The sequence below is a fragment of the Natrix helvetica genome (genome assembly GCF_964273705.1).
Source record: "Natrix helvetica genome assembly, chromosome: 1".
In the NCBI taxonomy this organism is placed as follows: Eukaryota; Metazoa; Chordata; class Lepidosauria; order Squamata; family Natricidae; genus Natrix; species Natrix helvetica.
The window spans coordinates 117034347-117053624 of NC_138548.1; the positions used below are offsets into that span (position 1 = coordinate 117034347).

Here is a 19278-nt window from a genome sequence, read left to right on the forward strand (position 1 = left end):
GTGTTCGAGGTCACTCCCACTTCTTAGCGGGCGCCTCTGGGGGGGGGGCTAGTCTGGACTCCTGGCACGGTGTACAGATAGCGACCCATTCCTCAATCTCCTTATCCATGTTAGGCCACCATACGTATCTACTGGCTAATGATTTCATCCGGACAATTCCTTGATGCCCCACGTGCAATGCTTCTAATACTGCAACTCACAGTTTTTCTGGAATAAGAACCTGATCCCCCCACAGTAAACAACCATTAACAACGGACAGTTTGTCCCTTTTAACATAAAACATTTTAAATTCTGGTCCCTTGGGCCACCCCCTCCACACCCAGTTCAAAACCTGTTTCAGAGTCCAGTCTTTAGCTGAGTGGTGGGCGACTTCACTGGAGGAGACAGGGCCATCTTCCAGGCAGACTATGAGCAGAACTGGTGTCTCGGGAGTTGGATCAGCAAGAAGTTCTGGTAGGGAGCACCAGTTGAGGGCATCAGCATGCCCCAGTATGGTGCCCGGTCTGTGGATGAGGCGGTAATTGTATGCAGCTAAAAAATAGTCCAATGGGTCATCCGCGGTGACAGTGAAGAAGGTGTAGGTCGGTCCCCAGCCAGTAGTCCCAGAAGTGGTTTATGGTCCGTGATGAGTTTGAAATCACGACCATATAAGTACTTGTGGAACTGTTTGACTCCGGCTACAGCAGCCAGAGCCTCCCAGTCCAGTTGGCTGTAGTTCTTCTCAGCAGCTGAAAGAGTCCTTGAGTAGTAGGCAATGTGACTAAGGACGTCTCCAGTGCCAAAAGGCAAGGCATCACAAGTCAGTATGAGTGGCAAAGTCAGATTGTACTGAACCAGGAACGTGTCCGCTGACAGTAGTTTTTTCACCACGGCAAATGCGGCACCCTCGGCTCTGCCCCAAGTCCATGTTGCCTTTTTGCCGAGGAGCCAATGCAGAGGTTCAGCAATCGTAGCCTTCTGCTTGAGAAAGACGCTGTAGAAGTTAAGTAGTCCGAGGAATGCTTGGAGCTCGGTCTAGTTGTGGGATGTGGGGGCATCCTGAATGGCTTTAATTTTTTTTGTTTGTGGGGTGAATCCATGAGCTGTCGATGAGGTACCCTAGGAATTCCACCCTTGGCACATTAATTTGGCATTTCTCTTTTTTAAGGCGAGACCCTTTTCACTAATCCTGGTCAAAACAGCCCTAAGTCTTTTAAAAAGTTACTCTTTATTTGCGGCGGATACCAACATGTGGTCAAAATAGGGGATGACTCCTGGTATCCCTTGCAAAAGGCGTTCCATGGCTCTTTGGAACAGTCCAAGGAAATACTAACGCTCAATTGCAGGCAGGTGCATTTTAAGGCACCTCTATGCGGCACAATGGTTTGGGCCTCCATTGTGGTGCCATCTACAGACAACTGCTGGTATGCCTGTGCCATGTCTAATTTTGTGAAAACTTTTCTGGGTCCAAGTGAATGTAGTAAATGCTGTAGAATGGGTACAGGGTAAGCGCTTTGTTGTAACACTTTATTTATTGTACATTTATAGTCCATGCAAATGCAGACTGACCCATCACTATAGAGGTCACTATAGGGGTCTCCCAGCGTGCATGATCTATCGGCTCTAGGATTCCCTGGCCAATTAGCTTGTCCAATTCCAAGTCAATTTTGGGTCAGAGAGCAAAAGGTACTCTCCTGGGTTTCAGTCTAATTGGGGCTATGTTGAGGTCCAAATTAAACGATATGGGGGTCCCCACATACTTACCAAGACTGATGCTGAAGATGTCCTTAAGGAGTTCTTCAGTGCTGTTATCATGGATGGCGTTGATTCCGGTTACTTTCAAGGCCCAGGGGTTTGAACCAGTCCAGTCCTAGGAGGCTTTGCAAGGCACCACTTACTACCGTCACAGGAAGCAGTCCGTTGAATGACGTGTATTGAACCAGGAAAGTGCCTTGTCCAAGAACCGGGACTTGGTTCCCCTGGTAGTCGCTTAGGTGTATATCTGGAACCTGCTGCTTGTGCCTCTTCAGGTTGGGAATGATCTTCTTGAGCGTAGCCCACGACATAATGGTCAGTGATGATCCCGTGTCAATCTCCATGGAGCATGGGGATCCCTCAAGGAGGACTGTGACTCTCAGCTTGGTGGTTTTGCACGCACTCTTCAGGCTGCCTTGCCTCTGCAATTTTTCCGTAGACTTGGTCGAGGACTCAGTAGCCCTGGCTTCATCTAGGGTGATCTGGAGTGTAAGGTTAGTTTTAGCAAGCAGCCTCCTTTGCAAGTTAATGTTCCAAACACCACATATAATGCGGTCTAGGAGGAGCTTGTCTGGGTCTCTGAACTCACAGTATGCTGCAGCTTTTCAGTGCATGGCAACATATTGATTTATTGTCTCACCCTCCTTCTGGTTCCGGACATTGAATATGTGCCTCCTTACTTATTTTGACGGTCTGGGAGCTTAGTGCGTCCTCAGTGTCTGTTGGAGTCCCGAATAAGCGATTGAATGGAGTGGCGTTGGTTCAGATAAGTCCTTCGCGGTCTTGAATACCTCGGATCCACAGTAGTTTAAAAACATCACCTTCTTCTAGCCTTCAGACAGGCCCAGGAGGTCATTGGCTTCGAGGAAGCAGTCAAACCTCATCATGTAGGACTCCCATTGTTCGGCGGATGGGTCAAACGGAGCTTGTTGGGCGTGCGTATTCATCGTTGTTTTCTTGAAGCTGATTCAAATCTGCCACTTTAAGATGGCTGCTCGCTGCTGTGCTTTGCTCCGGACTGGATTACTTGCTGGATTGTATCTGCTCTCTGGGTGTCTAGTTGCTTTCCAATCCCAACCTCATCGTCCATGTTAGATCGTGGGAATGGATGAGGCAGACTCAGGCTTCAGTAACAACAGGTCTTTATTAGTGACTAGAATCCAGCAAAGATCCTGTCTGGCTATCCTCCCTCCCTGCCTGGTTGCCAACATCTGCATGCCTTCCCAGAGCATCACTGCGGAACCATCATTTGCTTTCTTCCTTCTCCCTCCACAAAATGAAAGTAAATAGTGCCCCACTACAAGTATGACGATCTGGTCTTCACCAAGATGAAGTGGTGGCACCCAGGATGAAGGGAAAGAGCCATGGGCTCCACGGTGGCATGGCTGGGTCTGGCCCACTCCCCACGTGAGATGCTGCTGCCCACCTGCCTGCCCATGGCTTCCACACCTCTTGCTCTGCTTCTTTGCTGGCAGAAAGCGGTGCTGCCGCCCACTCTAATTACCCCAGTGTGAGGGAATCCACAGGTCGAGTTCCTGGAGGGGTGCAGTTGGCCAGGCCGATCTGCAAAGAGAGCAGGCAGGTGGTCAGGTGGGAAGCTAGCGGGCTGCTTTGGATACTGAAACCCTGTAAGCCGGCACGGGAGGCACGCAGACCTGGGTGGAAGACGGTCTTTTCTGCAGCATTCCCCTCCCCTCTTTGGATCGTCCTCCAGTGTGTGTGTGTGTGGGGGGGGGGGGGTTCTGCCTTTGCTGAAACAGGGCAGCCGCATGTGCAGCAGCCCCAGGAAGTCCGCTTGCCCTCCAGGATCACTTTCTTCCTTTTCCCACCGTGCAAAGAAAGAACATCCCATTTTCCTGCTGCTCCTGTGGATGGCGGAGAGCCCAAGCAAGCTCTGCCATCATCATTGCCATCACCGCTGCTGCCAGGCACATCTGCACAGGAGAACCCCCTCCCCTGGTGCAGTGCAGTTCTGGGATGGTGCCCAGGCAAGCTCTGCCCCCGCCGCCGCTGCTGCTGCTGCTACCCTCCCCACCAAGATCTGTTTTGCACGTGGAAGAGTTTTCCAGGTGGGTCCTGCTTTGACCTTTGACCCTGCCCAAGAAAGTGGCTGCTTTTGATTTCTGCTGCCACTTCTTGAGAAGAGCGCCAAAGTGAGCACAGTAGGAGAGCCGGCGAACAACCCACTGATTCCCTTTGTAAAGATGGTATGAAAGGGGAAACAGTGCGAGGGGGCCATGCTTTCCCCCTCCAAGCTTCAGTCCGTCGCCAAAGCTTTCTATAGTTGGGGTCTTCTGGCAGGGCTGGGAGGGCCCCCCTTGTTGGTTCTATCAAGAAGCAGCGGCAGAAATCAGAAGCAGCCACTTTCTCGGGTAGGGCCAAAGGGGCAGGCGGGACCCAGGCAGAAAACCTCCAGGGTCTCCACGTGGAAACTACAGAGAAACAGATCTGTCTGGGGTGGGGTGCAGAGAGCAGGGGGGGTCGGCTGAAGACCTCTCCATCCCCAACCTTGAAGCTGATCTTTTTTTCACTGTGGTTTGCACACCTAGGGGTTTTTATGGGGACTTGGTATGAATGCTTGTGCCACCTGCATGTGTGAATATAATGGACACACACAAGCAACTTTATAGAGAGAGGTGCATGGAGTCACTTGCTTTGCTTTGCAGTGCTGTTACTTGGTCTAGATATTTTAGGGATCCCTTATTCCCATCCAATAGTGCACCTGCCGCAAAAGGAGCAACCCAGGGTGGGTTGGGGGTAACACACTTGACTGCAGGGCACAAGTGCACACATGCAATCTGGGCTCTACGATTTCCCATAGCCCCACCTTGCCTGGGGGGCAGACGGTTCCACCTTCCCCTTCTACCTTTTGGGGGATTGCAGACGGTTCCACCTTTCCCCTTGTCTCAAGCCAGGATCGGGTGAATTTTCCACACTCCCTCCTGCCCTGCTTGCACAGTCCAGCATCTCAGCCTGCATTATTTCCTATCTCTCACCCTTTCCTTTCCATTGTTTGCTTGACCCACACTTGCCCACTGGATTTATAAACACAGGCGTGGCCTCAGGGCTGCAAAGTTGAAAGCTTCAATTCCTTTTAGGAAACTTATGGCTTTTCCACACCCTAAATCCTCCAGCAGTCTATTTTTGACAGTTTTCCCCTCTCCCCCCTCATCCCCTCTGTCCCAAAAATTTTCACCACTGTTTCAGTGGGTGTGGCTAGTGGGGGGTCATGTGACTGAGTGTGAGTGAGTGATGTCAAATTGCCCACGCCCATTCAGTCACATGTTCCCACCACTACCTAGCCATGCCCACAAAACTGGTAGTAAACATTTTTGAAACCCACGGCTGGTCTGATGAGATTAATGTCAGGCACAGGCAACCAGAACAGCTCTGGAAATTAGATAAAAAGGTTTCTTTATGGTTGATTCAACAGTTCACAAGAATCTCACCAAATTGCCAAGCTACCCTTGGGAGTGCCTGATAAAGCCTAAGAAGTGTTTGATTCCCCACCCCCATAGAATCCAAAGCGAGAATATTTCTAAACTCCGCCTTTAAGGGCCTACTTCCTTCCCTAAATATTTAACTGAACTACAAAGAGGTGTGCTAATATAAGATTATATTTCTTTACCCAGGGTACAATATCCTACCTAAAGAATGTCATTTTAGAAAATATAATCTGTGAAGAATCTTTCAATCAAAATTGTAATAAGTGAATATGTAAATTTCTTACAAACTACAATATGTCAACGTTTATTCCTTTCAGTTTGATGAACACAAGTATTCCAAATTGAGTAATATTTTGAAAATATATCAAAGGAAAAACAGTTCAGTTGCCATAAATACATTCCCTTGAATTCCTATCAAAATACAATCCATAATTATTTTTCAAGAAATAATTGTGATTATTTTGGACTGCAGACTTGGTGGAGAGATCCTGACTGAATCTTGCAGCAGGCATGTTGCAAAAGTATTCAGGAAAAACCAGAGATTGAGAAAGTTATACTTGCAGATGGAGAACTCAGATGACAAAGCAATGAAACTATTGTGCAATGGGCTCAAACATCCACAATGCACGATAGATACATTAAGGTAAGTGACAATTTGCTTTCAGTTTGATCTGCAAAATTGTCTTTTGGCTGTTAATATTTTAAAAATATATCTAGAGAGTGAATTCAGTTGCCATACATGGTCCTGTTCGCAGTTCCTAACCTGATTGAGCATGAGAGAATTTGCAAGGAAGAATGACAGAAAATCCCCCAATCCAGGTGTGCAAAGCTTGCAACATACCCAAAAAGACTGTAATTACTGCCAAAGATGCTTCATCAAAGTTCTGAGTCTGTATACTTATGTCAATGGGATATTTCAGTTTTTTCTTTTTAATAAATTTACAAACATTTCTAAAAAAAATATCTGTCATTATGCAGTATTGAATGTAGATTAATGAGAAAAAATGAATTTCAACAATTATAGAATAAGCCAATTGGGTGACAGTTCGCAATGATGAGGCTGGGAAGGGTAGTCAAGGGGGATAGGAGGCGGATGTGATTAGTGACAGGTTACAGAAGAGAGCAAGGGGCGGAAGGCAGGCAAATGCTGCCTGCATAGAGCTCATGCTGGTGCTGGGAGGGGGCAGCAGGCAAATGCTGCCTGCACATCTGGTGCTGGGAGGAGGAAGCAGGTAAACGCCTGTGCACAGCTCTTAGTGGAGCTGGGAGGGGAAAGGAGGCAAATGCTGCCTATGCACTGCTTCTGGGGGCTGGGAGGGAAGCAGTGCATCAACAGTAAACATGGCTGATGGTGGTGTTGTGGGGAGGTGTAGGATGGTGTGGTGCACAGTGGAAGGGCAGCTAAACTGCCCATTCAGAGTTAAGCCAGAGTCCAGACACAGAGGCAATGTCAGTGAGAGGTGAAATTGGGAAGCCGCCACCCACTGCTGCCTGCCCATTGCCCACAGTGGCTTCTCATTTTCACCACTACCACAACCACCATTGCCTCTGCACCTGGACACCAGCCTAATGCTGAACTGGCAGTTTGGCTGCTCCCCCACTGTGCACACACACACACACCTGCAACAACAGGAGTAGTCTGCAGGCAGCATTTGCCTGTTTTCCCCTACAAGCACCAGCATCAGGCACGCAGGCAGCATTTGCCTGTTGCCTCAAACCTCCAGCATCAATGGCAGGTAGCCTTTGTGTGCTTCCCCCTCCCAGCACCAGCACGAGCTGCACGCAGGTAGGGTTTGCCTGCCTTCCCCCTTTACTCTCTTCCGTAACCTGTCAACAATTGCATCCCTCTGTGAGCCCTCTTGGTCACCCTTCCCGGGGCCATCATTGCCACCTGCCACCTGATTGGCTGATGGCTTTTCGTCCCATGCAGCGAAACAACTGGGACAAACGGTGTCTCGGTGAAAGGGCCAAGCTGAAGGGCAAGGGATGGCACGCCAGAGAGAATCGCTGGGGATGGGGCAGCAGAATACAAAAGCTGGATGTGAATGGGCTGAGGCAGGTTGCCTGAGGTGAACTGGGTCCGGCCAAGTGTGGGAGCCTAAAGGTCCTGATCCATTCTGAATGCACTGTATGATTATATTCCCTTCAGTTCTGATAAAATACATTGCATGATGGATTCTCAAGAAATACTTGTAATTTTTCAAACTTACGTCTGCAGGCTTGGTGGAGAGATCTCGACAATATCCGGCAGCAGGTCTCTTGCAGAAGTACTCAAGACAAACCAGAGATTGAGAGAGCTACATCTGTTCTCCGAAAGCCATGATGACAAAATAATGAAAGTATTGTGCGATGGTCTCAATAATCCAGAGTGTACAGTAAAGAAGTTAAAGTAAGAAATGCATATACCTTTCAGTTTGATCTGCACAACCACTGTTTGATTATTATTTTTCTGGAAATATATCCGGGGTGAGGCAATTCAATTTCCTTACTTAATCACAGTCACTTGAAGTCCTAAAAAAACACATTCTATGCTTGTGTTTCAAGAAATGATTGTAATTTTTCATACTCTTCTTTGGAGGCTTGCTATACTGTTCCTGGATGAATCTTGCAGCAGGTATGTAGGTAAAGTATTCAGGAAAAACCAGAGATTGAGAGAGTTACACTTGAACAGCTACTGCCCAGATGTCAAAACAATGGAATTATTGTGTGATGGGCTCAAACATCCACAGTGCACAATAGAGACATTAAGGTAAGTGACAATTTACTTTCAGTTTGATCTGCATAAGTGTCTTTTGGCTGTTAATATTTTAGAAATATAACTAGAGAGTCAATTCAGTTGCCATACCTTGTCCTATTCTCTTCAATTCCTATAAAATATATTGCATACTTGATATTCAAGAAATAATTGTAAATTTTCATATTTTTTCCTGGTGGGGCTGGGATGGGGGACAGGGGGCAGGGCAGTGGCTTAGGGAAAACTCTGTGAATGTCCTAGAGTGGCCTAACCAGAGCCCTGATTTGAATCCTAATGAGCATCTCTGGAGAGGCCTGAAAATGGCTGTCCACTGGCAGTCGTCATCCAACCTGACTGAGCAGGAGAGGATTTGCAAGGAAAAATAACATAAAATCCCCCAATCCAGGTGTACAAAGCCTGTTGCAACATACCCAAAAAGACTTAAAGCTGCAGTTGCTAACCTGAGGAATTGAAATGAAGAATGACAGAAAATCCCCCAATCCAGGCGTGCAAAGCTTCTTGCAACATACATGAAAGACAATAATTGCTGCCAAAGATGTTTCTACAAAGTACTGAGTGAAGAGTCTGGATACTTATGCCAATGGAATATTTCAGTTTTTTCTTTTTAATATATTTACAGACATTTCTAAAAAAATATCTCTTTGTCATTATGCAGTATTGAATGTAGATTAATGAGAAAAAAATGAATTTCAACAACTATAGAATCAGGCTGCAGCATAAAAAATGATAAAAGTGAAGGGCGTCTGAGTAATTTCTGAATGGGTCTAGGACCTTCAGGCTCCCCACCTTCTGCATCTTCTGGAGTGTTGGCTATTCCTGCCAGCTTGGTGTCATCTGCAAATTTGATGAGTTCCCCATTTATTCCCTCATCCAAATTATTGATGAAGATGTTGAAGAGTACTGGGCCTAAAACAGAGCCTTGGGGTTCTCCACTCCATACTTCCCTCCATGTAGGTGCAGTTCCATTGAGGACTACACGTTGAGTGCGGTTGGTCAGCCAGTTACGAATCCATCTGGTGGTGCTGCTATCCAACCCACATTCTTCTACTTTATCTAGTAGTAGTTTATGGTCTACCTTACCAAATACCTTACTGAAGTCCAAGTAAACTACATTTATTGCATTCCTCTGGTCCACTAATTTTGTCACTTTGTCAAAGAATGCAGTAAGATTAGTCTGGCATGATCTGTTTTTGACAAAGCCATGTTGGCTTTTGGCTATTACTTTGTTTACTTCTAGGTGTTCACTAATTTGTTGCTTGATTATCTTTTCCAGAATCTTTCCTGGTATTGAGGTCAGGCTGATAGGTCTATAGTTTCCTAGATCTATTTTTTTTCCTTTTTTGAAGATGAGAACCACATCAGATCTTTTCCAGTCCTCTGGCAGTTTCCCGGTGCTCCAGGATCTCTGAAAGTTATAGTTCAGTGGTTCTGAGATCTCGTCTGCCAGTTCCTTCAGAACCTGGGGTGTAATCCATCTGGTCCTGGTGATTTGAACTCATCTAGGGTAGACAAGTGCTCACTTACCATTTTTCCCTATTTCAACTTCTGTTCCTAATCTGATTTGTGTGGTGCTGTTTTTGATACGTTGGACTATTTTATCCCTTTGTGTAAAGACAGATGCAAAACATGAGTTAAATAGTTCTGCTTTCTCCCTGTTGCTTGTCACCTTCTTGCCACTTTCTTCCAGCAATGGACCAATTGTTTCCTTAACTTTTTTCTTGTTTTTAAAATGTTGGAAGAAACTTTTTTGTTATTTTTTACTTTTGTGGCAAGACTTTCTTCATTGTGAGCCTTAGCTTTCCTCATTTTATCTTTAGATGCTCGGGCTATTTGCTGATATTCTGCCTTAGTTATGTCCACCCCCTCTTTCCACTTTTTATACTTATCTTTTTTGTCTTTCAATTAGTCAGAGAGTTGTTTATGCAGCCATGCTGGTTTCTTTTGGGAGCTGTTATTTTTCTTCTTCATTGGTATTGTGCTAGACTGGGCTTTTGTAATCTCATTTTTCAAAATTTCCCAAGCTTCTTAGAGTTGTTTTCCCTTGAGGATTCTCATCCATGGAATTTTCCCCAAGCTCTCTCTAAGTTTGTTGAAATTAGCTCTCTTAAAGTCCAAGACTTTAGTTTGACTTTGTTCTACTACTTGTGTTTGCATAATGTTGAATTCCAATATTGCATGGTCATTTTCCATCATTTCCTCTCTGTTAGTGAGAATTAAGTCCAATATGGCTGATCCCCTTGTTCCCTTCTCCACTTTTTGGGAAACAAAGTTGTCTGCTATGTTTGTTAGGAACCTGTTGGATCTTCCACTTGGTGCAGAGTTTGTTTCCCAGTTAATGTCAGGGTAGTAAAAATCCCCCACTACTATTGTGGTGTGCTTTCTACATACCTTAGTTAGCTGACTAGCAAAAAGTTCATCTACTTCCTCTGCTTGGTTGGGTGGCCTGTAGTATAGACCTATGGCAATGTCATCCCCCCCCCCCAACCTTTAATATTGACCCAAATGCATTCAAGATAGTTCTCATCATTGTTGTGCTCTATTTCTGTAGAGAGGTAATTATTTCTTATATATAGTACAACTCCACCTCCTCTTTTATTTGATCTATTTCTTTTAAATAATTTAAATCCTTCTAGCTGTATGTTCCATTTGTGGGTTTCATCCCACCAAGTTTCTGTAATGGCAACAGTATCGTATCTGCCCTCATTTACTTGAATTTCTAATTCACCCTGTTTATTCCTCATACTCTGTTCATTGGTGTATAGACATTTGAGTCCATTTTGATTGACCCTGTGTTTACTGTCTACATAACCTGTGTTATGCCTGATTGCCCCTATTTTCTTGCCACTTGTATGATTCATTCATTTATTTATTTATTTATTTATTTATTTATTTATTTATTTATTTATTTATTTATTTAAACTTATTAGTCGCCCCCTCTCCCCACAGGGACTCGGGGCGACGTACACAAGCAACAGTTAGCACAGTGTCAGAGGAGGTAAAAAATAAATAAATAATTACAATAAATAACATTAATAGTTTAAAAACTAAAATTGACAATTAAAAATGACCTAGGGGTGGAAAAGTTGTCGAATTATGCCAGGCCGGCTAGCCGAAACAGGTGGGTCTTCAGTTTACTGCGGAAGGAGCGGAGATCGGTTGTTGTTCTAATGTCTGGGGGGAGGTCGTTCCAAAGGGTAGGGCCCGCCACAGAGAAGGACCTACTCCTGGGCACCGCCCTCTGACAATCTCTAGAGGACGGCACCCGGAGGAGACCCTCTCTGTGTGAGCGAATGGGTCGCAGGGATGTATGGGGCAGGACACGATCCCGCAGGTAACTAGGCCCTATGCCATGGAGCGCTTTGAAGATGGTAACTAACACCTTGAAGCGCACCCGGTAGGCCACAGGATTCATGCACATGGTATGGCACTCACTATTAAATGCTTGGTTTTGCTTGACAGCAGGAGTGATAATTTTATGGGCACAAACATCTGTGTTACATGCACTGATAACCCTATGAATTTTTAGATTACTGGGGACAGAAATGTTCTGTATCAATTAATTCTATGAATTGATTAGTGACAGATTACAGGAGAGAGGAAGGAGGGCAGGGAGGCAAATTCTCCCTGTGTACAGCTCGTGCTGGTGCTGGGAGGGGGCAGCAGGCAAATATTGCCTGTGCGCTGCTCCTGGAAGGCTGGGGAAAAGCAGGCAAATGTTGGTGTGGTAGGAGGAAGCTGGCAAATGCCTGTGCACAACTGCTAGTGGAGCTGGGAGGGGAAAGGAAGCAAATGCTCCCTGTGCTCTGCTCCTGGGGGATGGGGGGTATCAGTGCATCAATGGTAAACACAGCTGATGGTGAGTTATATGTGGGTGGGTTAGAATGGTGTGATGCAGAATGGGAGGCTAGCTGCCCATTTAGAGTTAAGCCAGAGTCCAAATGCAGAGGCAATGGCAGTGAGAGGTCAAATTGGTAATCCTTCACCCACTGCTACTTGCCTGTTGCCCACGGTGGCTTCTCATTTTCACCACCTTTACCTCTGCACCTGGACTCCAGCCTGATGCTGAATGGGCAGTATCACTGCTCCCCATTGTGCACCCCCAGCCCCCTTCCCCATCAGGAGTAGTGTGCAGGCAGCATTTGCTTGCTATCCCCTACCAACACCAGGATGAGCTGTGCGCAGGTAGGGTTTGTCTGCCTTCCCCCTTGCTCTCTTCAACATTTATTCCTTTCAGTTTGATGAACACAAATATTCCAAATTGAGTAATATTTTGAAAATATATCCAAGGAAAAGCAGTTCAGTTGCCATACATACATTCCATTGAATTTGTATAAAAAAAAAAACAATCCGTAATTATTTTTCAAGAAATAATTGTGATTATTTTGGACTGCAGATTTGCTGTAGAGTTCCTGACTGAATATTGCAGCAGGCATCTTGCAGAAGTATTCATTAAAAACCAGAGATTGAGAGAGTTATACTTGGGCATCTACTGCCCTGATGCCAAAGCATTGGAACTATTGTGTGATGGGCTCAAACATCCCCAATGTACAATAGAGACATTGAAGTAAGTGACTATTTACTTTCAGTTCGATCTTCATAAGTGTCTTTTGGCTGTTGATATTTTAGAAATATATCTAGAGAGTCAATTCAGTTGCCATACACGATCCTATTCTCTTCAGTTCCTATAAAATACATTGCATACTCGGTATTCAAGAAATAATTGTAATTTTTCATATATATATTTTTGTGGGGCTGGGAGGGGAGACAGGCGGCAGGGCAATGACTTAGGGAAAACTCTGTGAACATCCTAGAGTGGCCCAACCAGAGCCCTGACTTGAACCCTTATGAGCATCTCTAGAGGGACATGAAAAAGCTGTCCATTGGCGGTCGTCATCCATCCTGACTGAGCCTGACAGCATTTCCAAGGACGAATGACAGAAAATCCCCCAATCCAGGTGTGCAAAGCTTCTTGCAACATACACAAAAAATCTATAATTCTGATAAAGATGCTTCAACAAACTACTGAGTGAAAAATCAGGATACATATGCCAATTGGGATATTTCAGTTTTTTATTTTTAATAAATTTACAGACATTTCTAAAAAAAAATTCTATTTGTCATTATGTGGTATTAAGTGTGGTTAATGAGAAAAAAATGAATTTCAACAACTATAGAATGAGGCTGCAGCATAAAAAAATTGGCAAAAGTGAAGGAGGTCTGAGTAATTTCTGAATGGGTCTGGGATCTTCAGGCTCCCACCCTCAGACATGTCTCCTTTGCCTCCAGCCACCCACCTCAGCCCATTCACAGCCAGCTTTCCTCCTCTGCTGACCCCTTCCCGGTGATTCTCCCTTGCCAATGGGCAGCTGGGCCTCCGACCCTCTTCGGCTCGGTTCATTTGCTGAAACACCATTTATCCCAGGTGTTTCACTCCATGGTAAAAAAAGCTGCCAGCCAATTGGGTGGCAGATGGCAATGATGAGGCTGGGAAGGGTGGTCAAGGGGGATAGGAGGCGGATGTGATTAGTGACAGGTTACAGAAGAGAGCAAGGGGCGGAAGGCAGGCAAATGCTGCCTGCATACAGCTGGTGCTGGTGCTGGGATTGGGCAGCAGGCAAATGCTGCCTATGTGCTGCTCCTGGGAGGCTGGGGGGGGGCAGCAGACAAATGTCACCTGCACATCTGGTTCTGGGAGGAGGAAGCAGGTAAACGCCTGTGCACAGCTCTTAGTGGAGCTGGGCGGGGAAAACAGGCAAATGGTGCCTGTGCACTGCTACTGGGGGTCTGGGAGGGAAGCAGTACATCCACAGTAAATATAGCTGATGGTGGTGTTGAGGGGGTGTAGAATGGTGTGTGGTGCAAAATGGAAGTGCAGCTCAACTGCCCATTCAGAGTTAAGCCAGAGTCCAGATGCAGAAGCAATGGCAGTGAAAGGTCAAATTGGGACGCCTCCGCCCACTGCTGCCTGCCTGTTGCCCAGCCTGATGCTGAACGGGCAGTTTGGCTGCTCCCCTACTGTGCACACCCCACCCCCCGCAGTACCAGGAGTAGTGGGCAGGCAGCATTTGCCTGTTTTCCCCCTCCCAGCACCAGCACGACCTGCATAAAGGTAGAGTTTGCCTGCCTTCCCCCTTTGCTCTCTTCCGTAACCTGTCAACAATCGCATCCCCCTCTGAGCCCTCTTGGTCACCCTTCCCGGGGCCATCATTGACATCTGCCACCTGATTGGCTGGTGACTTTTTGTCCCATGGAGCGAAACACCTCGGACAAATGGTGTCTTGGTGAATGGGCCAAGCTGAAGGGCAAGGGGCGGAGGGCCAGAGAGAATCACTGGGGGAGGGCTAGCAGAATAGAAAAGCTGGCTGTGAATGGAGGAGGTGGGTGGCTTGAGGTAAATTGGGTGCAGTCCAGGGTGGGAGCCTAAAGGTCCCAATCCATTCTGAATGCACTGTATGATCATATTCCCTTCAGTTCGGATTAAATACATTGCATGATGGATTCTCAAGAAATACATTGTAATTTTTCAAACTCCTGTCTGCAGGCTTGGTGGAGAGATCTTGACAATATCCTGCAGCAGGCCTCTTGCAGAAGTACTCACGACAAACCAGAGATTGAGAGAGTTAGAGCTGTCCTTCGAAAGGCATGATGATAAAACAATGGAAGTATTGTGTGATGGTCTCAGTAATCCAGGGTGTACAGTAAAGAAGCTAAAGTAAGAAATGCAAATACCTTTCAGTTTGATCTGCACAACCATTATTTGATTATTATTTTTCTGGAAATATATCCAGGGTGAGGCAGTTCAATTTTCTTACTTAATCACAGTCCCTTGAAGTCCTATAAAAATACATTCTATGCTTGTGTTTCAAGAAATAATTGTTATCTTTCATACTTTTCTTTGGAGGCTTGATGGAGAGATCATGACTGAATCCTACAGCAGACTTCTTGCAGAAGTATTCAGGAAAAACCAGAGATTGAGAGAGTTATATTTGGGCGTTCACAACCCAGATGACAAAGTAATGGAACTATTGTGTGATGGGCTCAAACATCCACAATGCACAATAGAGACATTAGAGTAAGTGACTATTTACTTTCAGTTTGTGCATAAGAAGGGCTGGGAGGGGGGACAGGTGGCAGGGCAGTGGCTTAGGGAAAACTCTGTGAATGTCCTAGAGTGGCCCAACCAGAGCCCTGACTTGAACCCTAATGAGCATCTCTGGAGGGACCCGAAAATGGCTGTCCATTGGCGGTTGTCATCCAACCTGACTGAGCATGAGAGGATTTGCAAGGAAGAATGACAGAAAATCCCACAATCCAGGTGTGCAAAGCTTGTTTCATCAGACCCCAAAAGATTTGAGGCTGTAATTGCTGCCAAAGATGCTTCAACAAAGTACTGAGTGAAGAGTCTGGATACTTATGCCAATGGGATATTTCAGTTTTTTCTTTTTAATAAATTTACAGACATTTCTAAAAAAAAAATCTCCTTGTCATTATGCAGTATTGAGTATAGGTCAATGAGGAGAAAAATGTTTTCAACAACTATAGAATCAGGCTGCAGTATAAAAAATTAACAAAAGTGAAGGTGGTTATTTGCTGAAACAACATTTGTCCCAGGTGTTTCACTCCATGGTACAGAAAGCTGCCAGCCAATTGGATGGTGAGAGGCAATGATGAGCCTGGGAAGGGTGGTCAAGGGGGAGAGGAGGCGGATGTGATTAGTGACAGGTTACAGAAGAGAGCAAGCGGGGGGAAGGCATGCAAATGCTGCCTGCATACAACTCGTGCTGGTGCTGGGAGGGGCAGCAGGCAAATGCTGCCTGCACATTTGGTGCTGGTAGGCAGAAGCAGGCAAACGCCTGTGCATAGCTCCTGGTGGAGCTGGGAGGAGAAAGAAAGGAAATGCTGCCTGTGTACTGCTCTTGGGGAATGGGGGAGCATCAGTGCCTCAACAGTAAACATGGCTGATGGTGGTGTTAGCAGTGGGGGGGGGGGGGTAGAATGGTGTGGTGCATAATGGGAGGGCAGTTGAACTGCTGGTTCAGGGTTAAGCCAGAGTCCAGACATAGAAGCAATGGCAGCGAGCGGTCAAATTGGGAAGGCCCCGTCCACTGCTGCCTGCCTGTTGCCTAGAATGATGCCAAATGGGCAGTTTGGCTGCTCCCATACTGTGCACACCCCTGCAGTACCAGGAGCAGTGTGCAGGCAGCATTTGCCTGTTTTCCCCTACCAGCACCAGCACCAGGCACACAGGCAGCATTTGCCTGTTGCCTCAAACCTCCAGGATCAATGGCAGGCAGCCTTTGTGTGCTTCTCCCTCCCAGCACCAGCACGAGCTGCACGCAGGTATGGTTTACCTCCCTTCCCCCTTTACTCTCTTCCATAACCTGTCAACAATTGCATCCCCCTCTGAGCTCTCTTGGTCACCCTTTCCGGGCTCATCGTTGCTACCTGCCACCTGATTGGCTGGTGGCTTTTTGTCCCATGGAGCGAAACAACTGGGACAAACGGTGTCTTGGTGAAAGGGCCAAACTGAAGGGCAAGGGGTTTATGTTTCATAATACCTTGGGCTTTTGTAAAATGATCTGCAATGTTATTTTCAGACATGAAGTACTCTAGTGTAATCAGTTTACTATTAACACTTTGTCCTTCATTTAGATATCTTAAGTCAGTGTGCTTTGTCCTTGTCTTTACAGCAAGATTGGATGCCATCTGAATTGCTGATTGGTTGTCTTCATATGCAACAATAGGCTCTTGTACATTAATCCCCATATCAAATCCGTGCAAAACAAAGACAAACATGAGAATTCAGCCTCCATTGTTGATAAACTTAAATGTTTTTGACGAATAGATCGACATCCAATTAACACTTTTCCTAAGAATACAACAATACCTGATGTGGATTTACGTGTAGACACGTCCGTAGCAAAACTTGCATCAGTATATGCAGTTACTCTCAGTTCATCCTTAGGCTCTAAATATAATGCATAATGTATTTTTTAAAAAGTTTTATTGGTTTTTTTCAAATATTTTGGGGAAACGGGTACATAAATGTGGAGAAAAATTTTGACAGCTACATCATACGGAAGGTGGTACTTCCCCGGGATCTTACATATCTTTCTTATTTTATATATATCATTGTTACATACATATTAGCAGTTTAGGTTTGCTTCCAATTCTTTAACATCTTCAACCATACTTTATATCACTTCTAACCATTTCATTATGTTAATAATTGCAATGTGTTTTTAATTCATTTCTGCGACCTAAGTCTCATTGCTGTCTCTTCTCCCCTGTCTGTTGGCTGAGCCATGGCTCCTCCCCCCTTCATGTCTTGTGCGCTGTCTCTTGTTTCGTCTAGGAGGTTCTTGTGTTTTTCCATGAAGGCTTCTGCCCCCACCACTGTATTAATTCTCACTCTACCCCCCTCCCAGAAAATCAACAAGCCTTCTGGAATTATCCACCTGAACCAGATATTTTCTTCATATAATTTTTTAGTTAGAAAGAAGAATTTCTTCCTCTTATCTCTTATTCTTTTTGGTATCTGTTTCAGAATGGTTATTTCTTTGCCCTTGTATCTTAAAGGTTCCCCGCTTTGAACTCCTAGAATCTCATCTCTTGTAGTCTTTCTAAAAAATTTAACATGAACCTCCCTTGGAACATTGTGTATTCTAGCATATGCTGAGTTGATTCTATATATCAGGTCAATATCCCACCCTAGCTGCTGTTTATCTCTTTTAATATAATCTGCTAGCATTGTTCTCATAGTCTCCCTTAAGTCTTCGCCCTCTATTTCAGGTATGTTTTGAAATCTAAGAAAGAAAGACATCCTTTCAAATTCAATTTTTTCCATATAATTCTCAATCCCAGCATTTTTTTTTTTTTTTTGTAAAGCCTTCATCTCTTCTCCCCCCCTCACAGCACCCTCCTCCAGAGCATTTATTTTCTGGCTATTTTGAAAAGTCTGTTGTTGATTCTGTCTGAGTTCATCCTTTAAATCCGCCAGCTGCTTTTTTATTTCGTTCTGCCCCTTTAAAAGTGTCTGGAACATTTGATGAAACACTTCCTGAGACTGCTGTTCCCCCTTGGAAGTTTTTGGTTGTAAGAAGGAAGATAGTTGTGTTTGTTGGGGAACAGGACTTGAGACAGAAGAAGATGGAGCCGAAGCTGGTTTGGGGGGGGGGGCTTTTTCGCAAGCATTGCAAAGTTCAAAGAAAGTTATAAGTCTAAGCAGAAAATATGGCATCTATAGGAGCGCGCCGTCAGGTGGGGTTTAGAGACAGGCAAAGTCCAGTGTGGGATATCGGTCTTCAATACAGCACCCCTCTGGTTTTAATCAGTTTTTCCCAATCCAAGGAAGATTGTACAAGGAAATTCCTCTAGGGTTCACCAGGGTTTTGTAGTTCCACCCAGAAAATTTTTCAAAGACGACAGTTCAATTGTAACGGCAGCAAAAACAGGGGAAGAAGCGCCATTTTGGCTCAGCTCTCTCCGGGGATCGGAGGACAACCATTCAGAAAGTTTCCATTCATAGTTTATTAGGTCAGCTCACTTTCTTTCTTTTGCAATTGTTAAAAAGAGTCATTACCCCATTGCTTGAAAGAAGTGAATATCAAAGGTTTTTTTTTCCCAATTCTCTCTCTCTCCTCCGAGAGTGAGATCGTATAAAGCCGTTTTTCTGAGGGGGGGGGGAGAAAACACCCCCTCTCCAATCTTAACACTTCGCCAAGATCAAAGAGTCTTAAGGAAACTGCTAATTCTCATTTACTGGGTTGTTCAAGAAAGTGAGAAAAAGACACACGGGGAATTCCCCCCTCACCGCATTTCTGCTGTTGCCTTCAAGTGGAGCGTTTTCTTCCGATCTCCGGAAGAAGGCGCGCATAGCAAGCGCACTCCCCAAAAGCCTCCCGGTGCCTAGGGCAAAGCTGGCAGCCCCCTTGCAGCCACTGCCGCTCCAGGGGGCTCCAGCAAGCCACCCCCTCGGCAGGATACCCCTACAAGGCACCCTGTGCCCCCCCTGAATCGGGGGGGGGGCGACCAGGACGGCGAGCGGCGGACAGCATGTCCATCGTCCACAGAAACCGGAAGTGGAATCAATATAATGCATAATGTATTATTTGTTTAAGATACACGCTTAACAGCTTGCCGGTGCCTTTCAGTAGGTTCAGCATTAAACCTGGCTAATTGATTAACACTATATGCTATATCTGGCCTTGACCAATTACTAAGATAAGATAAGCTACCAATGAGCGATTGATAGATACCTTTATCAAACACAGGGCTTTGTACATCTTTATGGCTAAATTCTTGACCCATTGGAGTTTTAGCCGGTTTACACAGTTCCATTTT

The 19278-nt window shown here is 45.5% G+C and overlaps 1 protein-coding gene across 2 annotated transcripts in view; it reads left to right on the top strand.

Annotated features, from left to right (window-relative positions):
* LOC309383865 (NACHT, LRR and PYD domains-containing protein 12-like) overlaps positions 1-19278 on the top strand; it is a 259601-nt gene that overhangs the window by 222893 nt on the left and 17430 nt on the right. Inside the window, exons 12-17 of one of the 2 annotated variants that reach the window (XM_081936836.1) lie at positions 5653-5823; positions 7399-7569; positions 7759-7929; positions 12329-12499; positions 14477-14647; positions 14837-15007. The exons of the other annotated variant lie outside the window; for it this stretch is intronic. Of the exons in view, the coding sequence (XP_081792962.1) occupies positions 5653-5823; positions 7399-7569; positions 7759-7929; positions 12329-12499; positions 14477-14647; positions 14837-15007 (1026 nt within the window). The remainder of the gene's footprint in view (positions 1-5652; positions 5824-7398; positions 7570-7758; positions 7930-12328; positions 12500-14476; positions 14648-14836; positions 15008-19278) is intronic. 2 annotated transcript variants of the gene reach the window in all.